The sequence below is a fragment of the Phasianus colchicus genome, chromosome 11 (genome assembly GCF_987193195.1).
Source record: "Phasianus colchicus chromosome 11, bPhaCol1.hap1.1, whole genome shotgun sequence".
NCBI classification, from domain to species: Eukaryota; Metazoa; Chordata; class Aves; order Galliformes; family Phasianidae; genus Phasianus; species Phasianus colchicus.
Genome location: NC_143446.1, coordinates 1,130,926 through 1,157,440, shown reverse-complemented (window position 1 = coordinate 1,157,440; position 26,515 = coordinate 1,130,926). Strand labels below are relative to the sequence as shown.

The 26,515-nt window shown below is 44.6% G+C and overlaps 1 protein-coding gene across 8 annotated transcripts in view; it reads left to right on the top strand.

Annotated features, from left to right (window-relative positions):
- The first annotated feature begins 93 nt into the window (after positions 1-93).
- The window catches only part of DOCK3 (dedicator of cytokinesis 3), a 187,460-nt gene continuing 161,038 nt past the window's right edge, over positions 94-26,515 (top strand). For all 8 annotated transcript variants that reach the window (XM_090147874.1, XM_090147873.1, XM_090147877.1 and 5 more), the window contains exons 1-2: positions 94-275; positions 17,155-17,238. In XM_090147874.1, the coding sequence (XP_090004000.1) occupies positions 239-275; positions 17,155-17,238 (121 nt within the window). In that variant the 5' untranslated portion in view covers positions 94-238. The remainder of the gene's footprint in view (positions 276-17,154; positions 17,239-26,515) is intronic.

Genomic DNA, 26,515 nt, shown 5'->3' with positions numbered 1-26,515 from the left:
GGCGGGCGGGCGGGAGGGGGGCGACCTCCCCCCGCCCCCCCCCTCCGATCCCCCCAGGCCGGGACCCGCCGGGCGCGGGCAGCCTGAGGCGGGGGCTGCGCTGCGGCGGCCGCGGAGCTGCGCCCCCGCTGAGGGAGGAGGAGGAGGAGCGGCAGCCGCCCCCGTTCCATGAGCGGCGCCCGTCCGCCCCGCTCTGCCCAGGGGACCCGCGGCCGGCGGCCGCCGCAGCGCCAGCAGCATGTGGAGCCCGACCGAGGAGGAGAAATACGGCGTGGGTAGGTGCCGCCGACCCCCCTCACCCTGCCCCCCCGCTGCCCTGCCATTCCCCGGCACCGCCTGCCGCCGTGCCCGGCCTCGGGGCGCCGTCTGCTCCGGGGCCCGATGGCGCCCGCCGGCAGAGAACGCGTCGCTCAGCCCTTCGTCCCCCGGACGCGCCGTTCCCTTTCCTCCGCGCCTTCATCCGCCGCTGTGCTGTTTACGTGCGGCTGGGCTCCGCGGCCGTGGCATTAGGGGGCGGCAGCGGTGCACCTGCGGCGGGAGCGGGCCGGGGGCGCGGGGAGGGAGATGGGGAGATGGAGGCACGGGGACGGCCGCGTTCCGCTGCTGCCGCCGTGCGTAGCGCCCTGAGAGCACCGCCGGTGGCTTTGGGTTTTGGTTTTTTTTTTTATTTTTGTTGTTGTTTTTTGTGGTTTTTTTTTTTTTTTTTTTTTTTTTAATGCTGCGGCCGCGAATGCGGTGCGAGGTTTCTGGTAGGCGTGGAAGCGCCGTGCATCGACAAAGGAAAACGCCCGCTTCGTTGATCTTCATTTTTATTTTGCTTTAGCATGTGTTTTGAAATGGTTTGTGAAATATTTGCTGTATAATAATAATAAAAGTAGGCAGCGTGTGCCTGGTTGGCTTCTGAAACATCTCATTATACTTAGCAATGGTCCAGAGAGGGTTTTTTAAGTTCCACCGTGGGTCGTTGGTTTCTGCAAATATGAGAAATACCCTTTGCCTTGCTACAGAGATCCGACCCGCTCTGCTGATGTGGGCTTTGGACGGCCAGCACGCACACAGTTAGAAGTCGCAGTGCTGGTGATGCTTAAAGCAAACTCTGAATGTGCCAACAGGCAGCAGAATGCACCGAAATGCTTTAGGTTAAGGTAGCACCCCGTGCAGCATGGATTTGGCTTGGTGTGTCCCACCCAGCTTCTGTAATAAACAGATGAATCAAGAATTTTTGTTTGAAAAAAAAAAAAAAGCAATCGAGTGTGGTGTGTTAGATGAGAAGGTGTGGGGCAATATGTAATCACCAGGATTATGTAAAATTTACAAATTGCATTGTGCTTTGTGTGGTTGTTTGGAGGATGCAAAGTGTCTGAAACTTGCTCATACATGAAGCCCTGGTGGAATGCCAGCCCTCTTGTCCTGGTGCTAAACTTGCAGGTGTCATTGCAGTGTATGCTTCAGAAAACAATTTCTCATCTTTCATGTCATGTTGGTTTTCCTCCTTTATGTGGTCATTTTTCCTAGCTGTGAGATGCTGGCATGGTGGGTTTGAGACTCAGAGGTTTGAGTTCTGCTTGGCCCATGAGGGTGGGTGGGAAATGCTGTGTGGGGAGTTTTGTGCCACAGGTGGGGACAGTGCTGGGGCTGCACAGGGAGCTTTGTTAACCCTCATGTGTCAGTTGTGCTGTGCTGCAGAACGTGTAGGTGTTGTTTTGTTGTTGGGAGATGTGTTGCCAAAAACATAAAAGGGAAACAAAGTAGATTCTTATTTCTTGAAATCTTGCTGATCTAAATTATTCCAACTCCACAAACAAAAGAGCGTGTGCTAAAGGAATTTTCTTGGTACAAGTTACTGGTGTGAGCTTATCTCTTGGGCTTTATTAATTTGTTTTTATTCAGCACTGTCCATCCCAAGAAACACGGTGTGCTTTTCCCTATATATTGCTCAAGCTCTGAAATGTTTCTGATGTGCCTTTGCACTAGGGCAGTGTGTGTCACATCCATGTTGGAGGGGGGAAGTATGTGTCCAACTCCTGCAACGCAGCGCACAACTCTGGTGAAATACAGCGGTGTTCCTGGGCAGGCCTGGCTGCCTGCACTGTGCTTTGGGCACAGCAACACTGTGCTGTGATGTAGATAATTTGGATGCAGTTCTCTTTATTGAAAGTAACTCCTGCTTTGTGCCTTCCTCTCATTTCACCCTGGGTGACAAATGATGAAATATGTTGACAGTCCATGAAACTGCAGCATTACCTCTTTAACTCCCAATGCTCTGCATGGTCTTATGATGTGAAATACCGATGCAAAAACCATGAGACCATAACATTTACATAGACTTTTTTCAGGAAGATACCACGTTTCCCCTCTCAACATGTCGATACAGAAGGGTTTTGTATTCTGCAGTGGCATTCAAAGAGTTTCAGAAGACATTTGTCACACGCTTGCTGGCACCCTTCACAGCTACGCCGACTCGTTACTGCATGAGAATTCATTAAAGTTATTGATGGAACATCAGCAGCTTTCTGGCAGTTCCGAAGTTCTTGTGCCTTCAGCTGCAGCTGAAGAAGCGTTGGATGCCTGCAGCTCAGTGCAGCACTGCCTGGCTTGCACACAACTCCTCACATACTTTTGCAGCAAAGTTACTCAAAAATTACTTGGGATATTCAAAATAAAGAAGTGGAAAGACTGCACTGATGCAGCTGAAGTTCTTCCTCCCTGCTACTACCTGCAGTCTGTTATGACTGTTTCCCTTCAGCTCTTTGTAGCAATGCTTGTATGCAGTGCCTGTGCTCCCAGCTAGCGTTGGGAATACACGCCCTGGGGTTGGCAGCAGCTTTCCTGTGGACACTGCTGGGGACAATCTGTTGTACACAGTGCTGCTCAGCTCTCCGAGTGGGTTATTGCAGATAACGAACTCTCCAGCCCCCTAGTGTTCTAGTGGTTCTAAAGCAGCCTCTCAAAATATTAGTTACACTAAGCTTCTAAAGCAAATATTCTGTAATAACAATGAATTAAAAGAAAAAACTAAGCAGGTGAAAAAGATCCCTCTAATAAATAACTGCTAATTAAAATTTGGCAAATGCTTGTGAGCTGATTAATTAATTAACCTGCAAATTTTTGCTGCTTTTTATCTGCAAGGAATACATTTAGGATATGCTCAAAAACAAACCCAAACCAAAGATATATGTAGTTGATCCTGTATTTTGTGGCTGGCCATGCTAAACGTTTGGATGCTAAATCACAGGGAAGCAGGAAAACCTGCCTGCATGAACAGCAACTGCTGTTGTTCTGTTCAAGTTAACTGGCTTAAAATCTGTCAATTGCTTTATTTGCATAAAGTGAGTTTTGTGTATTTATTTTCATTATTTAATTGGTGAGAATAAGAAGTAAGTCTCTAAGCATGAATGCACAAAACAAATGCTTCCCTTGCTGCTAGGAAAGGCTGGGGCATCTCAATGTCCTAGTTACAGTTCTGTACTGCAGCTTCTGCTTCTTGATTGGTATCTTCATTTTTTTTTTCTTTTTGCTATATGTTGGTTTGCACATATTGCAACTCATAGTAACGTATGGAAAAGCAAGACTGTAAAAACTTAGAAAAAGTCTTCCTTGCCTCCATGCAGCTCCTGCCATTATGCTCAGTTCTCACCCCCTCATGTGTTAGGCAGTGGGTAGGTGAAGGAGTGCTTCAAGGTGATTGACATTGCAGCTTCCCTCATCGCTGAAGCAGTTTATTACATGTTTAAAACGAAAAGTTTCAGAGAGATGGAGAAAAGCCTCTCCGAAATTGGGTAGTTTTCCATGTTTGCTGGAGGGGCTCTGGGCAGTGTGTTCTGCGGGTATCAGCCAGCCCACGGTACGGATGGGGCTGGGAGGTCCCTTCCAACCCAAGCCATTCTGTGGTTCTGTGAGTTGACAAGTTGGGAAGCAATATCAGTCACTGCAACTGAGTTCTGTGTTGTGGGATGTAGATTGTATTTCTTCTCATCCTTCTTACCTTGCTGCCAGCAGCTGTAACAGTCTGGCAGCAGCAGGGATGTGACTAAGGATATTCTTCAGTGATGTGCCTTGGGATCGAAGCCATACAGAGGGATGTGCTCATAAAACTCAGAGTAACAGTTTTCTGGGAGATGGTGGTAGTAGCTGTGGACTTGCTGATTTGTGTGGAAAAATGGGTGGTCAGTGCATTGGAGTACTACTGAGTTCCATTATTTTGCCCCGAAGAACATGGTTTTCCTTTGTGAACATGAAAATGAGCAAATGAATTCATCAGTCACAGGTTATAGAAGAACTACATAAATGTTACTTGACTGAATGAGAAATGAATCACCCCTTGAAATGCCTCCGAAAAGAACAGCTCCTGAGGTATGTGTGAGCAGAGACTTTCAGTATAGACAGGAAAGCCTAGTGAGGCTTCATTTAATGGAGCAAGCAGTGCGGTTTCAGTTCAGTGTATGTCTGTACTTCTGTTACTGAGATAACCTGGGATTGAATACGCTGTTTTGTGGGAAGAAATAAATGTGTCTTGGCTCATTTACCTTAGAAAACAGCAGCCAGATGACAGCATAGCTACTCATTTGAAAAACTGGTATGCAGAGCTGGTTGAGAAGTGACCTAACACTAGTTTGCGATCATCTAATTGCTAGCTGCCCACGTTATGGTAGAAGCTAGCCAGGATTTTCTAACTACAGGAGAAATAAGGTTGAAAATAAGGTTTTCAGATAGTGTGTGAAGGCAAGGGATTGGGCACTTATTTTAGCAGTTTATTGTGTGGTTTGTATGGAATGTTGTGTGATGCTGCTGTAAGGAGTTGGAGTGTTGCAATATGGGTTCTAACTTTTGTTGCTTTGACATTCTTCAGAGCACTTTGCTCGTGGTTACGCTGCAGGATGTGTTTGGCCAGCGTCTTCAGGACTTCTGCTGTTTGCTGGTGGGATGGGAAGAAAGTAATCAGGCTCACTTCCTAAGGATGGCATTCCTCAGGTGTATGAGCTATCTGTCCTCACCTACCAGTCTCTCTCCACCAGTGATGAGCAATGTTTTATGATGGGAGTTGGCAGTCTCAGACATATGCTTCCTACAAATGTTATGAAAGTTGCTGATGGGATGGGAAAGGAAGAATTTTCTAGTGATTTGCGATACAAGAGCAAATAAGTAGCTGCTGACTCGCTGAGAAGAATAGATAATAAAGTTCTCTCAAGAGTTTTCCTAGTCCAACTTGTTTGTTTTCTGGAGAACATGAAGGGAAGCTGTTAGTCTGAGTGTGGAGTGACCAGGAGGTGCTTTGTGGGCAGGAATGGGGCTGGTTAGAGACTGGCACTGCCTTGGCTTTGTCCTGGGGTTATGTGTGAAAAGGAATGGGAATATAAGTGCCTGTTTGTAGGTGTATAGGCTTTGTGATTGCTCAAGAAACAAGTTCATTGGTTTACTTCTTTTGCAAAGCTGTGCTCTGGAATAGTCTCAGCGATGTTATTTGCTGGCATTTAAATGCCCATAGAAGGAGGATCTTTGGGAATGAGGAAGGGCGGTTCTTCTCCTTATCTTCATGAGCACATGAGATGGACCTACAGTAGTTTTTCTGTTTGGGATGTTACCCAGTGGTTTGCAATAGTTCTGGTGGGAAAGAGCTGTATATGCCCAGCGACCTCCAGCCCTTGCTATAATCAGAATCATATATAGGATTTCATAGATGAAGTGGGAGATCTTCTCAGGTGTGGGTGTGAGAACACTGATGAAGAAATTGAAAGTTTGAAGGGTTATTCAGCTGTTATAGATTTTGCTGCAACTTCTCGTGCTTCAGATAAAAATGTTGGGTTATTTGTAGGTTGATAAAGTTTGTTTTGCTTTCTCAGTTGTAATTTTCACTGTGTAAGAGGCTGAAGGAAGCATGAAGTAGGATATTGTTCAAAGGCAGGTGTGCTGATTGCTTTTGTTACGAATCAATTTGAATACCACTACATTTTACTCTTATTCTGTTTCAAAATCTGTGTGCGCACTGAGCTTCAAGACAGAGAGACAGAAGACCTCAACCAAGTGACTGATGTTAGAATCAAATCTCCCTTCAGGTGTTTGGAAACTAAAATCAACTTGGTAATCTCCTCTGAGGTCTTGGAAGCATCCCTTAAGCTCTCTGCAACTGTAGTTCTTTCCTCTTAGACCTGTAACCTGTGTTATTTTAAACAGTCTCTAGTCAAAACATGATGAAGGCAGTAGGAAGGCTGATAGCCGTGGGCCCAGCAGGCAGAGGGCTTTGCAGCACAGGGAAGTTATTCCCTCTTGTCCTGCTTCAGTGCTTTTTACTTTCTTCTCTGGACTCTTGGAGCACTGGGCCTGATGGAGAGCCATGGCAGGTTGTCCTGCTGTCAGTGGTAAACTGGTACCAGCACTCTGACACAGAAACAAAGGTTTCTCTAGATCTTATGATGTAAGTAGGCTTATGCATAGTTTTAGTGTTGGTAGTGGTAATTGATTTTTTTTTTTCTAAATTTGCTTTTTTTTTTTTTTAAATGCAAGTCTGTGAGTTAGCCAGCTTATGTGATTTTGCTGTTAATTTAATACTCTTCCCCTTTCTGTCTTCTGATCTTGTTAATGAAGCCTCACATACACATCAGACCCAAAGGAACCGCTGGTTGAGCAGGAGCGGGTTGAAAGCAGTAGTGGCTTTGTGTATGTTTGTATGCACCCCAACACCCCATCCTTCATGGTGCTGAAGGACATGTGATGTGGGCTGCCCTGTCAGGAGATGTGGCACAGGAGAGTACCATAGGCGGGGTTAAGTAGGGGACTGCTGGGCACTGCTGGGTGTGCTCCTGGCAGCAGGGCCTGGTGCTGGGAGGCTGATGCTGTTTGTTCTGCCTGTTTTCTTCCTCACAGGGATGCTGCCTGTGGCAATAGCTGCACGAGGCGGCCTGCCTCACCTCATTGTGTTCTCCTTGGTGTAACTTGGGTGCAGGGCTTTGTCACATGCATGCAGGGGGGGAGCACAGGCACAAGTAAGGTAGGGTCAGCCAGCATTTCCATGGAAACAACAATAGATACAAAGAGCACAGTAACACCGTTGAATAGAGCACATTCTCAGCTACAAAACAGCATTTTTTAGCTCAGTCACCACCTTCAGTAAATTTGAACGGATGAGCAGATCAAGGTGCTCTTCATTTCGTGGTGTGACAGCTGTGCATGGCTGACCACAATGTGCCTTGTCTGTCTGTCACTGTCACCACTGCTGAAATGCACCACCCACTGTCTCCCTGTGCTCATATTGCTGTTTGCTCCATCAACATTCAAGTGTCTGTGAGTGTCAGTAGGTGCCGTTTTTTTGTGCATGGAGGAATTCAGCAACACACCTTTGTTTCGTATGCACTTTCATGTCAGATGCTGTTCTTTTCAGACTGCCCCTCTGCTGCCATCTGTCACACGGCAACAACATACCACAGAGCATCGGTGGGAAGGTTCACCCTCTACTGCTATCCCACCAGTATTTGCCTCTGACATTGTGGACCAGCATAATGAAATAGAAGGCATTACTTTCAGAACAGGCCTTGTAGTTTATTGAAAACTACCATTTGAACTTGGGTGTTGATTTGCTGCGTACCTCACACTCTCGCTTTTGTGAATATCCTGAAGCTGAATGATTGACAGCTCAGTTGTTGGTAAACAAGAGAGGTAGCAGTGCAGCTTCCCTGCATCTGGTGAAGAGGTTCCCTTCTCTGATGTTCTTCATCACAGCAGCATGCGGCAGTGATGTTGGGGTTTTGTGGTTTTTGGGATTCTGCTGGCTGCCCTTCGGGTTGCTGGCCTGAAATATTCCTCTTTTTTTTTTTTTTAAATTAATTTGTTTTTGGTTAGAAGAGAAGTGAATTATTGGTGAATTGTGAAGTGAATTATCCTCCTTGGGTGGAGGATGGAGTAAGGGAAGAAGAAGATTTTGGTTGTGTGTCAGATGATGTCAATAGCATTAAATGATGTCCGTTTGCTGGAGTCAAGATTAGAAAAGAGAACGATTCTGTGAGGAAAGGATCTCCTGCTCAGGTAAATGCATCACTTCCTGGAAGTTCAGTAGGAAACAGATGACCAAACATGAAAGTTTTCATGTGTGACTTGAGAGGTTTCTTAACAGTGTTGTGGGCCATCTTCAGATTTCCCCAAGAAGTTCTTGTGTTGCAGACTGTGTAGGCTATGATATTTCAGCTAGGGCTTTCAGCTGGGGTGCAGAAGCTAAATGCACTCCTATCTGCCTTCTTTGTCCCACCCTTCTCTTGATGGGAAATGTGAAAATAGATTATAACCACCAAGGTAACTTCATGTGATGGAGTTACTAGGCAGTTAGTCAGCAGGGCTGGCAGTTGTATGGTGTACTTGGTGTAGAATGGGGGGCTGGGGTGGGTGAGGAAGGCAGAAAGGGGCCTTTTTGTGGCTAGCTGCTTTTTGGGGAGTTGTGGGGAAGGCAGCACTGCTGCTCCTCAGGGCTGCCCAGTGATAGGGCAAGGAGCAGCGGTCACTTACTGTCTGGGACATGAGTGGTAACCATGTTACCTCTGGCAGCCAAGTGTTTGAGCAGGCTGCCTGGGGAGACAGTGCCACCTCTGTTGTCCAGGACAGCCGGTCCAGAACTCGTTTCTTGTTGTGTCTGCTTGTGTTCAGCAGTACGTTGGAGCTCTTGCTGGCTCACGCTGTTGGCAAGGAATGGTGCAGAGCAGCACTGCAAGGGGTGGGATTCTCCCCTTTTGTAGGCTGGCATGAGGTAGCCCCTGTCCCTGCTCTAAGGGGATGAAAAGGGGCTGCCATGTTCTTTCCAGATAGAGGGAATTGTATATTGGTGGGGGACTTCTGTTCCCCCAGGAGAGAATGGGGTAGCTGTTAGCTGGGTGTCGATGCACATGGGAAGGGTGAGCAACCAGGACTGGTGCCTGCAGGACTGGGAGCTCAAAGTCAGCTCCTTAATATAAGTAAGAAAGTGGACACCGCTGTGGGCTTTTTGTTTCAATCCTACCTCTTGACACCAGGATGGCAAAACTATTTTAAACAGCTCCTGATTTTTGAGCCTAATCTCTATTTTTATCTTGGAGGGTGGGGGAAGGATGCTCGCAATAATTCACTTTGCTATTGAATGATCACCTTTCTTCTCAGGCATCTGTTTCTTTTTTTGCACAACTATTTTCCTAGCATGACTCAGGAGGAGGAGGCGGCGTTGCTAGGCAGCCGTGCGCCCTGCGGTGCTGTGCGATGGCAGCAGGCCTGCCTGCAAGGATGCGCTGCTGCAGGGCTGCGCTGCCGGCGGCTCCCGGCTCCGTGTGCACCACGCAGCATCCTGGCAGCAGTGACTGGTGCCTAGCAACTGCTGGCTGGCCCCGAATACCTTCACTTAATTGTGCTGTAATTTGGGTAATACTCAGTGCCTCGCATTTAGCAGATTCCCTTCAATTCTGCAGTATTTTTTTCTTCCTCGGGGTTTGCCATAGAAGTTCATAAAGACCATTAATAAGGTCAAAAAATTCTTTAGCTCTCTTCTGAGGCGAGTCTTTTGTTTAATCCTTTCTCTCCTATTGTAATGTTTGGATGGCTTTTAATCAGCTTTTGATAATCTTTTTTTGGTGTGTGTGTATTACATTAGTGCCTGGCAGTTCCAATCGGATTAGAGCCCTGTTCTGTGGTGTGTGTGCGCCAGCACACTGAGATCCCCTCCTGCACACCCTGCATGTACCTGGGTAGCAGCTTTTTGGGGCTGTAGCTGGGCTCATCCTCTTCCTCATACTGAATCTCTTTGTGTTGTCCTTCTTACCTCACCAGCTGAACATTCTGGAGGTGTTTGTTTCTAGTTTTCTCTGTAAACATACCTGCTGAATGGGGCCTGATCTTGCATGTAGCTTTGACTGTCTCAAATTAATTTCTGACAAATAATTGGTCATGCAGATACTAGGAGGGTATATTGTGAGGGTGAAAATATTTTTTTCAGGTATTTGTAGAATGAAATGAGAACATTTTCATCTAAATTACACCATGGTTCTGTTCCCTTGTCAAATTATCATCTGGGTCTGACAGGGGAAGCTCTGTTGCTGCCAGGCTTCATCAAGCTGTTCCTCAAAAAAATCAATCATAATGACTTCTAATTTCTGATAAAAAATCGGAGGGTTTTTTTTTCCCTTCATAATCTGTTCTTTGGCCTTTTAAACGATCAGGCCTACAGTGTTCTGTTTGCAGGAACTCCTCCTCTTTGTAAGCAGGAGGGCTGCAGTTCTGTGGGGCTCATGCTGGCAGGTTTGGGCTGTAGAGGTCCTTTCCCCCTGCAGGGGTTGTGCAGCACAGGTGCCTTGCAGGCAGGTGAAGCTAGATGTTGGCCATTGGGTGAATGTCTTCTTGTCATATTGCTGTGACTGAGAGACCTTTCCCTGTCTACAGTATGCAAGTACGAAGACCCAAGTAATTGGAAAATACATTTCTTAGGAGAGACCAGAGGATTCCAAAATTATAAATGGTGTGGACAGGAAGAACTGAACTTATTTGCTCTTTGTTTTAATACAAGGCAGAGGGCACTGGGAATGCCGGATCTGAACAAATAGAAGTGTTTTCTGTGTGATGCATGATTGAAGTGTGCAGTCGTGGGGTGATGTGGGTATTAAAGTTGTGGGAAAACATCTGGGTGGGTCTGGAGGCATGCTGTTTTATACACATGTAAATTCTAATGCTAGTGAGAACCTCTTCCTTAAGGAGTCCCAACCCAGTGTTGCTCGAGTTGTGCAAAGCTGCATCTTTGTTCTCATGCCTTTCTCTCACCTCCTTGTTCTAGCCTCTGTTAAGGGAAAGGTATTGGGTTTACTGGTCTCCCCTAGCTTACATGTGGGCTGTGTTGTCATGTGAGTGCTTCATGGGGGAAGATAAAGTTCATCTTATTCATCTGTTAAAACAGATGATTTTGACATTAGATGCTTCCAATATGTGTATTCATACTAAAAAAGCTGTTTAGGTAAAAGATATATCCTCAGCATAATCTGTAGTTATCTGGAATAATTACATGATTTGCTTCAGGAACAATCAGTCCTAGAGGCAGTCTCAGAGATCGGCCTGTACTTGTTGCTAACTAGTAATGGTGAGAACTACCAGTAGTTGAATGTGATGTTAGAACTGCAGTCTGTCACGTAAGACTCTGTAAGAAATGCTTTAACTCATTGAGTGTGGTGAGAAGTAGCCAGAGGTCTCCCCTGGTGAGGAAATGCCACCTGGAGTATCACTTTCTCTAGCAACCTTCCTTGAGTTTGTATGTGCATTATAAAGTAATAAACGAGTTGGAAGTTTTTCTGATACACTTCTAATCACGTTAATTAGTGATTTCCAGAGTGACCCCCTCTGACATTTCTGAATTAAAGGAATCAAAAACATTTGGGGCAAAGTTTACTATTACATTGACAATAAAGCAAGCAGACAAAAGCCATGTGCAGGCTGTGGCATGGAGCAGATCCATTGCGAAAGCTAATGGTTTTATACTCTTCTCTGGGGCCTGTGAAATATGAACAGGAAAAATAGAAGTGGTTGCTGCTGGTAGTGTGAAATGGCACTTTTGGCATACAGTGGGTATGTTTGAGCAGCAGTGATTTCCACTATGGAAGAGAACATACGAGAAATAAAGCAAAGACAAAAAATGAAAGAGTCCAACTTTATGATGAGAAAAACTGAGGTCTGAGGAAGGCAAAGGAAGCAATGGAAGCATGGAAAAAAAACCTCTTGAACCAATTTTGTTTCTCATACCTCATTTAAATAAATACTTCTAATTTTCACTGTTACGTTTGGGAATGTGTGGAGGGAGACTGCCCCGTTCCCTTATGAAAGCAAACAAATGACTTACTGTGGGCTGAGCTGTACTTTGTGATGTGAATAGTTCATTATGCAATGTCAAAATATTGTTGTAGACTTTAGCGTGATGTGCGGAAATAGGTTGCAGAAGAATAAGAACACATGGGCACAGGATGCATACCTATACCAGTACATAGTGCTGCAAAGCAGTTTTACTTATGTACAAAGAAAATTGTTCTATGGGAGTGGTGATGCTGTTGGATTCTGCTCGAACCCACACTTGGCTGTGCTGTACTGCACAGCACTGGGGCATTTTCCTCTTTTCCTTTCAGCTTCTCCCACTGCTCACATAAAAATGTGACACGATCCTCTTACTAAGTTTATCGTGCAGTTGACGTAATCCATTTGAGAAAAAAAAATGATCTGTAGTAGCACTGAGGCCCAGGTGAGCCTGGGTGGGGAAGCTGGGATGTAGAAATTGGATAAGAAGCAATTTTAGAAAGCAAGATATATTATCAACTGTGCCACTGCAGAAGTGAAAGCAGCTCTGTTGTCTGGCTGGGCAGCAGAGGGTAATAATGAGGCATGAAATCTAATGTTTCTCTAACAGTGAATTGTATCCTCTTTCTGCCTTAATAGTGTTCAGGTAAATAACGAGGGACAACAGAAGCTTGATTTGGGTTTCCCTAAGGATGGTGTGGGAGGGATCCTATCAGCCCAGCCAACATTCAGCTCCTTTGGTCTCTCCTTGGCAGTGACCTGCAGTACGTGTTTCCAGTGGAGGAGCACAGCATGATAGGTCCTGGGGAGGCATCCCATTGGCTTAAATACTCTCTGGGTCACGGAGCTGCTGAACCTGAGGTGGCATGCATCCATCCATTTGTCCTGTTTCCTTTTGGTCTTGGGACATCTTGTTTCTTTTTAACACGCAGTGCCATCTTATGTGTAGTTTCACAGTTTAACTCTGCCTCACATCGAATGATACTTTGTTTAAAGTTCTGAATTTGTTGCAGCCATTTTGTTTGACGTAGCTGTGCTCTTCCTTTGGAAGGGATGGGTGACCTGTTCCCTATTCAGTGCAACTTCGCAGCTACACGCGACATGTTTGTCCTGCAGCTGCCCCCTACCCCAGTCCATTGTGACTTTTCCTGCAGAGCAGGCCTGCCCTGGGTGTGTACCCATCGCTCACCAACAGCCAAAACACCCATCTGTGTGATGTTAACTCTGCCTGGGCTGAAACTGGGGTGTAGGGCTGTTCTGACTGCAGTTATGGCAAGTAAATTAATGTGTTCTGATGTGCTGACTGAACACAGTCCTGTGAGCAGTAAAAAGCATGCAGCTTTGCCTTCCATTTGATAAGGGAATTTGAGGACAGACTTCAAGAGTGCTGAATTTTTTAATATTTGCAGCTCTGTTTTTGGTCAATACATGCAAATTTTCAAATGGAATGTATAGAGTTGTAATCAGATATTAAACTGAAAAATCTGAGCAGTTCTCCAGTTGGACTTTTATTTGCCTCATCTTAGCAGAGATAAATGTCCCTCACTTGCCAATCACACCTCATTCATGTCATCACTTTTTGGCAGTCCATACATTTGTGAAGATGAATTAAAACAGGTGACATGCAGCCAGAGTAAAATTTCATCAGAAATCTCTGTGCACCTCGAGAACTCAGTAAGAATTGCAGCCACCTCCATTGAGCCAGTCTGATGCATTAGTGTCACAAAAACAAGGTCACAATACCCCACTTGTTTTATTTTTGCTACACTCCTTCTTTAATCTTCTAATAAAAAAAAAAAAAGTTATGCTCTTCACCCCTCTCAGCTGTCAGTCTTACCAGTGGAAGCATCCTATCCTGGTTAATAATTCATGGTGTAAAAGCTCTTGTGCCATGTTTGCAGCATCTTGTCTCACTTCTTTCAACCTTTCCATGTGGTGTTCTGTTCTTTTTGGCAAAGGATATGTTTTTGGTAGAGAGGAAAACTGACACGTGGCGGTTTGCTGTGAATTTTACACAGCAGTGTATGTAGTTGTCTTGCCTATTTTCCCAGGATAGTGTTCTGCTGTGCCATGCAGGGAGGGTTTGGAGTGCCTGAGCTGATGCCAGGAATTGTTAATATCAGTTCTGGGCTTCTGCTCAGAGTGGTGGGAGCAAGGTGAGAGATTGTGGGTTAGATGTGAGGTTAGGATTGTTCATCCCTATGTAGATGGACTGAATGGCATCTGTCTGCAGTGTGTGTTCCTGCTAGGTCCTTCTGCAGCGCTGCGTCACCCCATGTAGCAGCAGAACTTAGTCACTTGGCTACTTCCCAGCTTTTCAGAATCACTTAAAAATATTTTAATAAGAACAGGCTTCAGTATGGATCCCCTTAGAGCTTCCTGGTCAGTCTCAGAAATAGACCAGCTTTCTCTCTTTACTAGTTTCTGATCCATGCAAATGCCTTCCTCCTTTATCACAGACAAGCTCAGTTTCTGCAAGAGCTTTAGATAGGGGGTGTTTCCGAGCAGCCCCTTTTCGAAAATCCTGGTAGGTTGCACTGACTGGATCTTCCTCATCCATATAGTGAGCAGCTCCTTTAATTATCCATTGTGAGGAATCACTTAGCTGTGTGGAAACATACCTGCTCTTTCTGAAAGTGCCATGCTTGTCTGTGCACCCTTTAATTCTCTTCCTTTGAAACAATTTCTCTTACTGCAGGTAACTGGTAATGCAGCTGCTCATACTGTGTCAGAGCCTTTCCCTAAGCTAGGAGAACATTTCTGAGACTGTCCTCTCCTGTTTGGTCTTCGGATTTCCAAACTATTTCTCCCTGTTCCTATATGTTACACTCCTGGTCTCTTCCTATTCTCTGCCATAGCTGGAGATTGTCCTCCTGTGCAGATGAGTTTGTGCCTTTCTCATTACAGTTTGCAGAGGAAGGCATTTCTTTTGCTGTGGCCCAGCAGTTCAAGCAGCACAGTTAAGGCATTTATGTCCTGGTGATGGCTACTGTGTGTGGCCAAAGCTTTCTCCATGGACAGAGTTCTGGTTTAACTGCTGTCTGAAATTAAATTCGATGGCATCCTTACAAACTTGGCTGATGAGAAGGGGTTTAATACCTGGAAGTAGATGCTGTGTGTTTCAGCGGTCTGACTAGAGTCTGGGAGGGGTTGCTGATACCTGGTAAGTGGTGGGGGAAGGCTTTGCTGCATGGCTGTTCTGGAGATGCATTTCTGCTTCCCTCTGGGGACAGATGATGGGGACTGCTTGAGTGATGGGTGCTTTGAAGGTGTTCGTTCTGCTATGAAGGATTGCTCTGTAGGAAGCATGGAAATCAAATACTGGAGCCCCGTCTGTAAATTATTTTCCTTTGAAGGTCTCAGCTGTTCTGTATTTTCTACCCATATTTGTGTTTGTTCCTTTCAGGTAACACTGCAGAGAAGAACTGCATGCCTAGAAGTCACTTTGTAAATAAGATTGTGTTGCATAATAAGTTTTTAGTCATTAAAGAGGTGACATCCGTAACTTTGGCAATAACCTTTGGAGTCACATATCAGACTACAGAGCAGCCACAGAGTTCTGGGATTCTGTCACAACAGCTATTTTTACAGTTCTTTTTTGATTTCAGAGATGATAAATTGCGGCTTGTGTAGAATAGTTGGACAAGATACAGCTTGGTGCATTCGGTCAGCTTTACTTGGGTGCCCTTACATTAGTGTGGCTGAAAAGTCTCATGAGATTCGTGTCTGTTACTCTGAAAGTATCTATCTGACTATCTGCATAACTTACTGGTGATTGAAATTGTCCAACACAGCAGATTTGCATAGCCCACAAATTTCTTGATGAAGGAGCTCTTTTGCATACTGCGGTATGGACAGTGAGGAATGTGGGGTGAATAATTTTATTATTTGGGAACTTAAGTTCTAATTGAGAATGGACATCCAGATTGTACCCACAGATGATAGACAAAATTCACTTCTGTTCTCTGCATTTTGTTTTTCCTTTTTCTTCTGAATCAGGTGGGCTTAAGCAAAGGGCTCTCAATGTGTCCTGAGTGGAGAGCACCCTGATTCCTTCAGAGCTCACATTGTATCGATGCGGTACAGTCCTTATGAGATTTTCTTTGTCACCAGCAGAAACATCTAATAAATGAACAGTTTCCTTCTATGAATTTAAGAAATCATTCTAATAGATTTGTTGAGGCCTAAATATATGTAAGTCATTATTCCCCATTAAGAAAAAAAATAATCAGCATTTAAAGGTCACTTGTGTGGATTGCTGGAGGGGCGAGGAGAAGCTGCCAGAGCTCTGATGGTGGCCTGCTGGTGAACCATTAGGCAGCTGCTGGGGGAAGCATGAGGTGATTTTCATTGATTGAAAGCTACAATTGTGAATTCTTGGTGGGTGAGGTATCCATTACTGCAGGGTGGGTCCAGTTGTTGTGTTGCTTGGCTTTCTGGTTAGCTGCTGGCAGTTCTGCACAAAGCAGCTCCAGGGATTCACTGGCTTTGACACAAACAGGCATTCAGGGTGGAGATGAACTGCAGCTCCATCATCACAGGGAGACATCTCAGCTGTAGCTGAGCGCTTCTATTTAAAGGGGAGCATTCTCTTACACTGGGAAAGGCCGGTACTCACTGCAGGTTGTGGTCCCAGCCCTTGAGTTCCCATCAGTGGCACTGTGCTGTGTTCAGGTGCAGCTGGTCCATGGGCTCTGGGCCTGTGTTCTTAGATCAAAGGGCTTGTATTATGGCTGTGCCTGTGTGAGTTTGTATGTGCTGATGGGCACACATGGGGCTTGGGGCAGGGGGGAGTGGGGAATAAATCACAGCTTTTAAATTTGTGTTTAAAATTGTGTTAATTAAATTACCTTGAAAAATGTTTCAGAAGTTTAGTGTGGTAGTTCTTGAAAAGCACAGATTCCATTGTATTCTTCAGGGTATCCAGCTAAACATCATAGTACACATCAGTATAGGATTTTCCTAGTGTATTAACTGCACAAATGTTAATTGCAATGGTTGCAACTTGAAGGAAATTGATTACAGCACTTCATTATTTTCTTTGAAGTTAGGGCTGTGTGCTCTGATGCGTTGTGTAGAGTAAGAAGTGAGAGAAGGAAGTTTTTGTATCTAGTATGAATTTGGAATTGGTGATGGAAGTGATCGAGACTTGCTTGATTCAAAAGTCTGATAAAAAACGCAGCTTTTATGTCACTGTTCACCTGTGATAAGGGCTGAAATGAAGGTGTGTGATGCAGAGAAGTTGGCTGACAGGTTTCCTGGGCAGCTGTGTAATACTATTTTTATGTAGGGAATGAGCTGAAGTGCTATGCTTAGAAGGAAAATTCACGCTCAGGTTCAACCCTCATATGTCTCTCTCTCTCTTTTTTCCCCACCCTTTAGTGATATGCAGCTTCCGAGGAGCTGTGCCGCAAGGCTTGGTCCTGGAGCTGGGGGAGACCGTGCAGATCCTGGAGAAATGTGAAGGTAAGTGTAGTGCCTAGGAGGCAATCCTATTTGCTATGTAAGAATGTGAAAATATTTTAATGCGGCAGATTTTAGTAAGTTGCTCTGGAATAATGATGTATCAAATCAAAGCACTTGGATAAAGAACTAGCCTGACCCACTTTTTGTAGGAAAGGCTGAGTGCTTCTGGCACTAATCCAGTCTGATAGGGGGTCAGTGTGTTTTAAGTTAACCATCTGTCCAGAAAATCTTGAACCCTGACCTGATTGTTGTGTTGTAATTGGGTCTTGCAGGAAATTTTCATCACGTAAAGTGTAGTCTGTGGTTTTTTTTAGCCATATTTTCTAAATGTTGCTGTTACGTGTTTCAATGAAGCGTACTGGTGTTTATTGCTTAGGAATATCCGAGCACACAAAAAACATTAGGTGTGAAACTGAGGGATACAATTTAGAAACAGTACTGGAAATAAACTAAAGAACAGAGATTTAGAGAGAAGTGCATGCTTCGTCCCACATTTTGTTCCTGAAAGAGAATGCCATTGTTAACATTATATCTATAACTACGGTTCTTGTGTGTGAATAAACTGCACTTCCCAATCCTTTGCTGTATTCCTGGGGCTAATCTGGCTGAAGCTGTTGCATTTAAAAGGAGAACACTTTTTATCCTAACATTCAGAGTAAGCAAGTGGTGTTAAACGTGTTTATTGAGAGAGAGGCTGACAAGGTACAGTATGGGGATGTTTCTCTATAGTCTGAGATTGAATAATGAACCTTAATCCTGAAGCATTTAAAAACAAATTCAGAACCCAGATCCAGAAATCTGAATTCCAAATTCACATTCCACGAAACTGTGGTTTTGTTTTTGTGTTTATTCAGTTTACATTCCTATTTCATTTCCAGTGCTAGAGCTCCTATATAAACCTCCTGGCTGCTTCTGAGATGACTGCTTTTTTTTTCTCTCATGCCTAAAACTGTCTTTTGCTCTTGAGGTTTTCCTCGTGCATTCAGGGGTTTTGTATGTTTAGCTGCTGACTGAGCTCTTCAATTAAAAAGTAGCCGAATATTTGTGAATCTTTTAGAAAAGTGGTGGCTTCCTCACCTATGCCTATAAAGCTTTGAATAAGTTTTGCAATTCAGTGGTGATGTTTAATCCATGGAGAAGCGTGTTGTAAACAACACATCCAGTTTGCACATGCAAATTGATAATATTTTATTTAAAAATACTGTGGTGCAATGGGCTAAGCTTTGTTCAGACAGTGGTGTTGATTGTGGTTGATTTACTGGGTCTTGTGAACACTGCAAGCTCAGGAGAAAATACTTGAAAAGAATAATATAATTGTAAATGATATCATTGAAAGCAGGCATGGTGTTTTCAAACCATTTCCAGTAATCTGGGAAACTTCCAAAGTTGAGGAAAAAAAGGCACAATATCCAAAGGAGCAGCTTGCTTACAGGAAAGCAAAAGGATAATCCAGTCTGTCTCTTCACAGTGTTACAGTAATTGGGCTCTGTGTTTTTTCTTTGGCAGTAATTTTGAAGACAATTCCTCAAAGGCAGTTTGTGTCAGTCTTCAGATCGTTGTGGAAGGCTCTGTGGTATGGGGTTCTACTGTGTGGAGGAGGCTTTAGAAACATGTGTACTGTTTGTTTTTTAAGCACACTATTGTGTCTTTTTTTTTTTTCCCACTCCTTCAAGGAGCTTTTGGCACAGACTTTATATACCTAAGATATGTTAATTTTGCTACATCTGGAACTGTACAACATGGAACTTCTCTATCATTTTGGTGATGCCCTCCCTGAGCATCAGCAAACACTTCTGGGCTGTGCCAGGATTGAGTATGGGTTTCCCATGGAGGCTATGAGTCCCTCAGAGCTGTGGGCACAGGGCTGGGCAGCTGCTCTGGGCAGCCCTGTGGGGTGTGGGTGGCACCAGGTGAGCTCTGGAACCCCTCATCAGTCTGAGCCACTGCTTAGCAGTGTCCTCAGTTAGAGTGAATTGTACTTCATCTTATGCTCTGCATTAATTGCTGGGGATTCTTTTGAACAGAGTGGGTAAACTCATGCAAATGAGTGTTGAAAGGATTGATGTGCACACAGGTGTGCTAGTGACATGGAGAAGGATTTCTGAGACTTGCTGAAGAGTTCAAGATAGATAAAGAGCAGTGTTACCTGTGCTTCTGAACATACGTATTTCTAACGATAATGAGCTACTGAATAACTGTTACAGGAAGGACTGTGCCATAGTGACTGGTGTGGAAAGCAGTTGTTGCGTTTTGAGAGAGAAGAGAGAATTTCCTTTGTCAGGTTCTTGTGTAGCTCTGCTGCTGAGCCTTGTCTGTATTTGCAGAAGGAACAGATGTGCTTGCATGCGCACACATACGGCTCTGTATGTGTATATATGCATGTATGTGTGTGCAGTGGAGCTTTAAGGCTAATAACACTGACAGTAATGAATGTTAACTGATAATATACGAGCAAATCCTTTTTTTTTACATTGTAGTTGTGTGACTTTTTAAGAACTGCATGGTTTAATTTCTGTGTTAGTAGCAGTGTTGATAAGCCGTACATGTAATGTGGTTAGCTCCCTTGGTATCCAGCAGTGACAGCGTGGCCAAATGAAGGCTTTTGGTGTGTGGGACACCTGAAAGTTAGCATTGGTTGCTTTGTTTTGCAGTTCTGAAGAACTCTATGCTTGAGAGCAGTATCTTGCCCTGCTTCCAAGCTTTCCAGTGAGATGGCCGTTTTCCTCTGCCTTTTGTTTGCCTGGGGAACAGAATTCACTTGGACCCACACAGCTGCTGTGGAAAATATTGCCCGACTACTTTGAAGAGCAGGGGTGGCTTCTGGATGGCTGCCTGTGTGGCTGAGGCCAAGATGAAACGCTGACATCCAGCTGTGCTGCTGTGGCCCTGCTGTCACAGGCTGGGTGGAAGTTGGGAGCTGCTCCATCTGTCACAGCAGGCTGCTCTGGGCAGCGGGTGCCTTTGGGCAGGCAGCTCTCACTTCTCGTTGCTGCCAGCCCTCCTCTAGGTCACTGCATAGTGCTAGGTGCACACAGATAGTCTGCAAGCAGCTTACGTGCTGATTAACTGGTAGAAACAATTATTGATTGGCCAGCGTGTACAAAAGATAGCTGTCCTCCAAGTCTGGGTGTTACTCATAAGGCTGGAAAGGCTTATTTATCTAAAATTCAGAATAAGAAGCTAAAATGCATTTGTGTATTAAATACATAATCTACTAGATCTATAAGATCTACAGTATGCATAATTTAATTATAATTTCTTATTGGAACAAAAGCTAAACACAGTTCAAATGCTAGTTATCAGCTGTACAGCCATCACAGTGCTAGCTATCAAGCAGTTTCATAATCTGATTGTTAAATGTAATCATTAAATAGTATTCAAGAAAATAGTTATCCTGTCAGAGTATCTTTTGTACAGTTGTTGTGAAGAAATCAGTTTTTTTCAAGTAAATTCTTAGTTTGAGGTTTAAGAGTGTGAGGTGATGCTAGAGGTTTTTGTTTAGCTGAAAGGGAACTGCAGGAAGTCATAACATTGCCTTTCTGATATTGTGCCCTCATAGTTCAAAGTTGTGCTCCTTGAAACGTTCTTTTTTCTTAAACACAGCATTCTGAGTAGATTATTGAAGAGATTATTCTGCCTTTTAAAGAAGAAACATGGTGTTATCGATAACTTGGAAAAATTCCTGAAATAGTTAGGTGGTGGAGTACCTGTAACAGACTTTAGTTACAGCAGCACACTGTAACTAAAGAAGCTGCAGGATTTGCATCTCAGTTTCTGAGTATTTTTCAGACCATGAAATTGTTTTCACATTTAGCTTCCCTAGGACAGGTGCCTACCTCCAAGTGTGTGCAACTCTTACTTTGTTTTGTGGATTTATTTCTTGGAAATCCCTTCCTGCCTCTCACTACTTCCAGTAGTCTCTCAGAGAAGAATTACTCCCTTGGTTTGCTTTTCTTGCAGTTACGAAGACAGTGAAAGAAACCTGCCTATGGCAAATGGCTCCTCAGCCCAAGCTCTCTTTGGAGACCAGCTGGTTTTTAGCATGATAGCTGCTCCCTTTTGCATGTGATTTCTGCAAGTTTAAAGCCAGGTCTCTCTTTGAAGAATACTCAGAACCACTGATAAGCACTGAGCTTTAGTAAAGGAAGTAGATGGGTCTTATCTGGGTCTGACTTTCCTTTGTTGTGTCCCTTTGATGGTATTTTCTGGTTAACAAGTGGCGCATCTGTTCAATTCCTTGTGCTCATTTGTATGTTTTAATTGTAGTAATTGCATTGTGAGACTTTCATTTTTCCTTGTTTAAGTTTGAGGGTGGTTTTCCTGATATCATGGCATCTCTATGTTTTGGAAGATTTTAGCTAAAAGCTTCCAGCATTTTATCCTAAAATTGATGGCTTAAGTGGTTTCACAAAACATCTTTTTTTCTTGACTCATCTCCTCAACAGAGATAAACAAGATCAGATGAAAGGCACTATCCAGTATTTATCAATCTTTTTGAAGCTGTGCAATTAGTAGAATAAAAGTCTGCTTCCTAACTTAAACAAGTAGATAAATCCCAATAGCTTGTCATCCCCACAAATTAAATTGTGGTTTGTTTTTATTGAATGCTTATGATTTGGAATCATGAAGTACAGCTTCTGGCCAAAAAATACAAAGATTTAGCAGAGAAGCCTAATAATGCAATATATGCTAACCAAATTTCTAGTGGGACTTTGCGTGGTCATATACTTTAACTATAGCTGGATATTAAGTAACAGAAACTTTATCAGTCATTTGTGACTTATTTATCCATTGAACTGTTTTGCATTCTGCCACACTGATCATATTTCTACAGTGCGTTAACACGTTGATATAATCACAGAATCACAGAATGGCCAGGGTTGGAAGGGTCCTCAAGGATCATGAATGTCCAACCTCCCTGCCACATGCAGGGCCACCAACCACCCCATTTAATGCTAGACCAAGCTGCCCAGGGCCCCATCCAATCTGGCCTTGAACACCTCCAGGGATGGGGCATTCACAGCTTTTCTGGGCAGCTGTTCCAGTACCTCACCACTCTCTCTGTAAAGAATTTCCCCCTGACGTCCAACCTAAATCTCCCCTCCCTCAGCTTAAAACCATTTCCCCTTGTCCTGCTGTCACTCACCCTTTCAAAGAGTTGATTCCCCTCCTGTTTGTAGGCTCCCTTTAGGTACTGAAAAGCTGCAATGAGGTCACCCTGCAGCCTTCTTTTTTCCAGGCTGAACAAGCCCAGCTCCCTCAGCCTGTCTTCGTAGGGGAGGTGCTCCAGTCCCCTGATCATCTTCGTGGCCCTCCTCTGGACCCTGTCTTTTTTGTACTGGGGGCTCCACACTTGGACGCAGTATTCCAGATGGGGCCTCACAAGAGCAGAGTAGAGGGGGACAATCACCTCTCTGTCCCTGCTGGCCACCCCTCTTTTGATGGAGCCCAGGATACCATTTACCTTCCAAGCCACAAGGGCACACTGTTGGCTCATGTTAAGTTTTTCATCTATCAAGACCCCCAGGTCCTTCTCCACAGGGCTGCTCTCAAGGACCGCTCCTTCCAGTCTGTAGGGATGCCTGGGATTCCTCCGGCCCAAGGGCAAAACTCTGCACTTTGCCGTGTTGAACCTCATCAGGTTCACCCAGGCCCACCTTTCTAGCCTGTCGAGGTCCCTCTGAATGGCATCCCTTCCTTCCACCGTGTTGACCGCCCCACTCAGCTTGGTGTTGTCAGCAAACTTGCTGAGGGTGCACTCGATTCCATCACTGATGTCACTGATAAAGATGTTTAAAGAGCACTGGTCCCAAGACAGACCCCTGGGGGATGCCGCTCCACCTGGACATGGAAGCATTGATGACCACCCTCTGTCTGTGGCCTTTCAACCAGTTTCTTATCCATCGAGTGGTCCACCCATCAAATCCACATCCCTCTAGTTTGGAGATAAGGATGTGGTGGTTGACCATGTCAAAGGCCTTGCTCAAGTCCAGGTAAATGACATCGGTCGCCTTTCCCTTGTCCACCGATGCCGTCACTCCATCATAAAAGGCCACCAGATTGGTCAAGCATGACCTTCCTCTGGTGAAGCCGTGGTGGCTATCTCAGATCACACGCCCATTCCTCATGTGATCAAGCATGTCATGCAGGATGATCTGTTCCATGATCTTCCCAGGCACAGAGGTGAGACTCACCGGCCTGTAGTTCCCAGGGTCCTCCATGCTCCCTTTCTTGTAAATGCAAGGGATCCCATAATCCCTGTGGGGGTTCAAAGTTTCATTTCTTCAGATATCACCTGGCACATGGAGATCCTGCCCTGAGTAGGCAGTGGTACCACTGCACATTGGTGACCCCAACTGGGCAGCACGTGTGCTTGTATCCAGCTGCTATGGTGCCTATGGCTCTATGGTATGGCATGCTGCTGAGACTCTATGTTAGCTGTCCATTTTCTCAGGCAGCGTTATAAAATGCATCCTGGGACCACTGTGGCATGTGATCCAGTATCAAACTGTGATATTTTTATCGACATTGGGACTCAACAGAGCTGATGATGCAAAAACCGTTTCAACTTTGTCACTCATTTCTCTGATGCCAGGCTGCTGCCAGTTGGAGAGCGTGAGGGAAGACCTGAGTGTAGACTTCACCTGCAGCACTGGCAGCAGCTTTTATTATGTGTTGCTTTTCTTTTGGTGACACAAATAAATTGGTGTTGCAGCATACAACACGGCTTCCCATCAGCAGATGAGGGGCGAGAGCAGCTGTGTTGGGCACTTGGGTGATGTCCAGGCTTGTTATGCTTGGCGTGGAGTTTGTTAGTTTGCCAAGTGTTCTGATCACTTTAGGCAAACATAGTTGTTTCGGACTGGTGAATGTTGAAAGACATGTATCCTGGGCCTTGCTTTCTCTTTCTGTTCTGGATGCTTACTGCAAGATCAGGAAGCTTTTGGTAGGGAGAAGTAGAAGACAGGCTTTTCCTGAGTGCTCTTCTGCTCAGGGTTGTCTCCAGTGTAAAACAGGCAGTACTCCCATCTCCGGTTAGCCCCAAAAACAGTTGTGATTTGTTTCCTGGGGCAGGGAGCCGGGCTCCCATCGCTCACAGGTGCTCCTGCAAACCTGAGCTCTCCCATTCCCAGCCTCTCCTGTTAGTCTTGGTCATTTTTCCTTAGAGCTGTAAGCAAGAAAGATGTTTGAAGAAAAAAATTATCTCTGGAGTTTGTTTTTCTTACGCTCTGGAGCCAATGCTTCTTTACTCATCCTCACTATTTGATTTTCTTCCCCCCCCCACCCCCCCCAAAACAGATGTGTATCATGTTGGAATCCTTTTGTTGTTCTGCTTCTGGGTACTGGGAAGGGACCGGCTTTTTCCATTCAGCAGACTTCTTGCTTTTTAGCTGGAGATCTGAAAAGGGTTATGAGGCAACTTTTAGAAAGAATATTATTTTGTTCAATCCAATGTCAAGGAAGGATCAAAAACCATTGGTAACTCTTCTTATCTCTCAGCTGGTAACATTGAGTTGAGCATAACTGCTCAGTCTATTCTGAGTCCTTTGAATTAGAACTACACTATTGCTGTTACTTCTGAGTGGGACATGTTTTTGTGAAAACTGCTTTTTAATCCTTTTCTATGAATATGCAGGTTTCTAAAATTCCTACACTGTGAATTTCTATATGGACATGTCGTTGTTCTATTCTGCTTCTTCAGAGGTTTTGCTGAATTCGGCAGGATTAGGAGGAGCTGAGCAGAGCATAATGTTGCTTATGGCTGGAAAAGCCCTGCAGGCTAAGGGAAGGGCAGTGACTTGCATGTGCTACCAAGTGCATTCTTCTTTATCTTTTATTACTGCCTACAGGTCACCTACAGTGTGACTGTACATGCAGGCAGCGTGTTTTACAATAAAAGTTGTAAGCAAATAGTGGTCTCAGTGTGCAGGTGGAATGGCATCATGGTGTGCTTTTCCTTTTATTTTTTTTCCAGTTTTATTATCATAGAAACAGTTCTTCCTGCAGCTCTTGGAGGCAGCTTCTGCTACATGCAGAGGGCAGAGCTGCAAAGCAGCCTACTTTTCACTTTTCTTTTTATCAGATGTCATTAGATTGTATTGAGAAAATCAGTTATAAAGCACCATTTTTTTTCTCCTGACTTTGATATTTCTCCTTCAAAATGCTATATGTAAGCTTTAGTTCAAGTGCTCTGCTTCCTTTATCTCCAGCGCTGTGTGGCCTGGTGTAACGGAGTCTGTAGAAAAGCAAAGATGGAACAGGGCTTTAAGATACAGCTTGTCCAGAGCACAGTGCTGTGGGTATACGATCCATTCTGTTTTCTTATGCAGCACTTGAGTTGAGCTTTGTGCATACTGAAAACTAAAAGCTCAAGGTGTTTATAATCAGTTAGGTTAAGAAACTGGGGAATTCCTGCACCCACGCTTTGTTGGGGTAACAGAATGGGGAAGAGAGGAAGCACCAATGCTGTGCTGGTGCTGCTCTGTTCTCAGCACAGTTTTAGCCACCAATCCAGAGTGTAGCACCATGCAGGTTGCTGTGAACGGTGTTGCCTCCATCCAAGCTCCACACCCTATACAGGGGTTCATTTATTCAAAACCAGTTGGAGTGACCTGCTTGTCTTTCCCTGGGCTGGCCACTGAGTCAGGCAGCTTGAGTCTATTCTGAGCTGCTGGAAAAGAAAATGGGGAAGCAGTTTGTCTGTCCATGAAGTACAGCCTTTCTCTGTAGAAAACCTACATCCTCTAACTCAAGTGTTACGTGCTAATGTCATCTGTCCTCAGATTTCATGGTTAAACTAGATGGTGTTTTTAGAGCTTTTTAATTTTTTTTCCAGATGAACCCCTGTGCTGCAGTGACATTAATTCCGCCTCTGTAAAATGGAAGTAATTGGGTTCTTCTGTTTGACTGGTAGCTTTGGCTCTTACTCTTGATGTATTGTCCTGTCTGGGGCTGTTATCTGATGGGGGATGCAAGAACAGTAATTGGATTTGTGAAATGAGATCCTGAGGTCTTTTCTCCAGGCATGCATAAGACCAGACACATCCAAAGGATTTATATTTGTTTAAACAATGTTAGAAATGTATGGTAATGGCATTTCCTGTCTGTAAAAGAGCAGGTTTTTGGAGCCTGGGTTTTTCATGAAGGTAAATACTAGGAGGAGACTCCTGTGCCAGCACATGGGAAAAATGATTGCAGTTTGTGTGCTGAGCACATCTTTAAGCAGTAACTGATGATTGTTAATGAAGTGAACAAGTATACTAAGCTGCTTTTATTC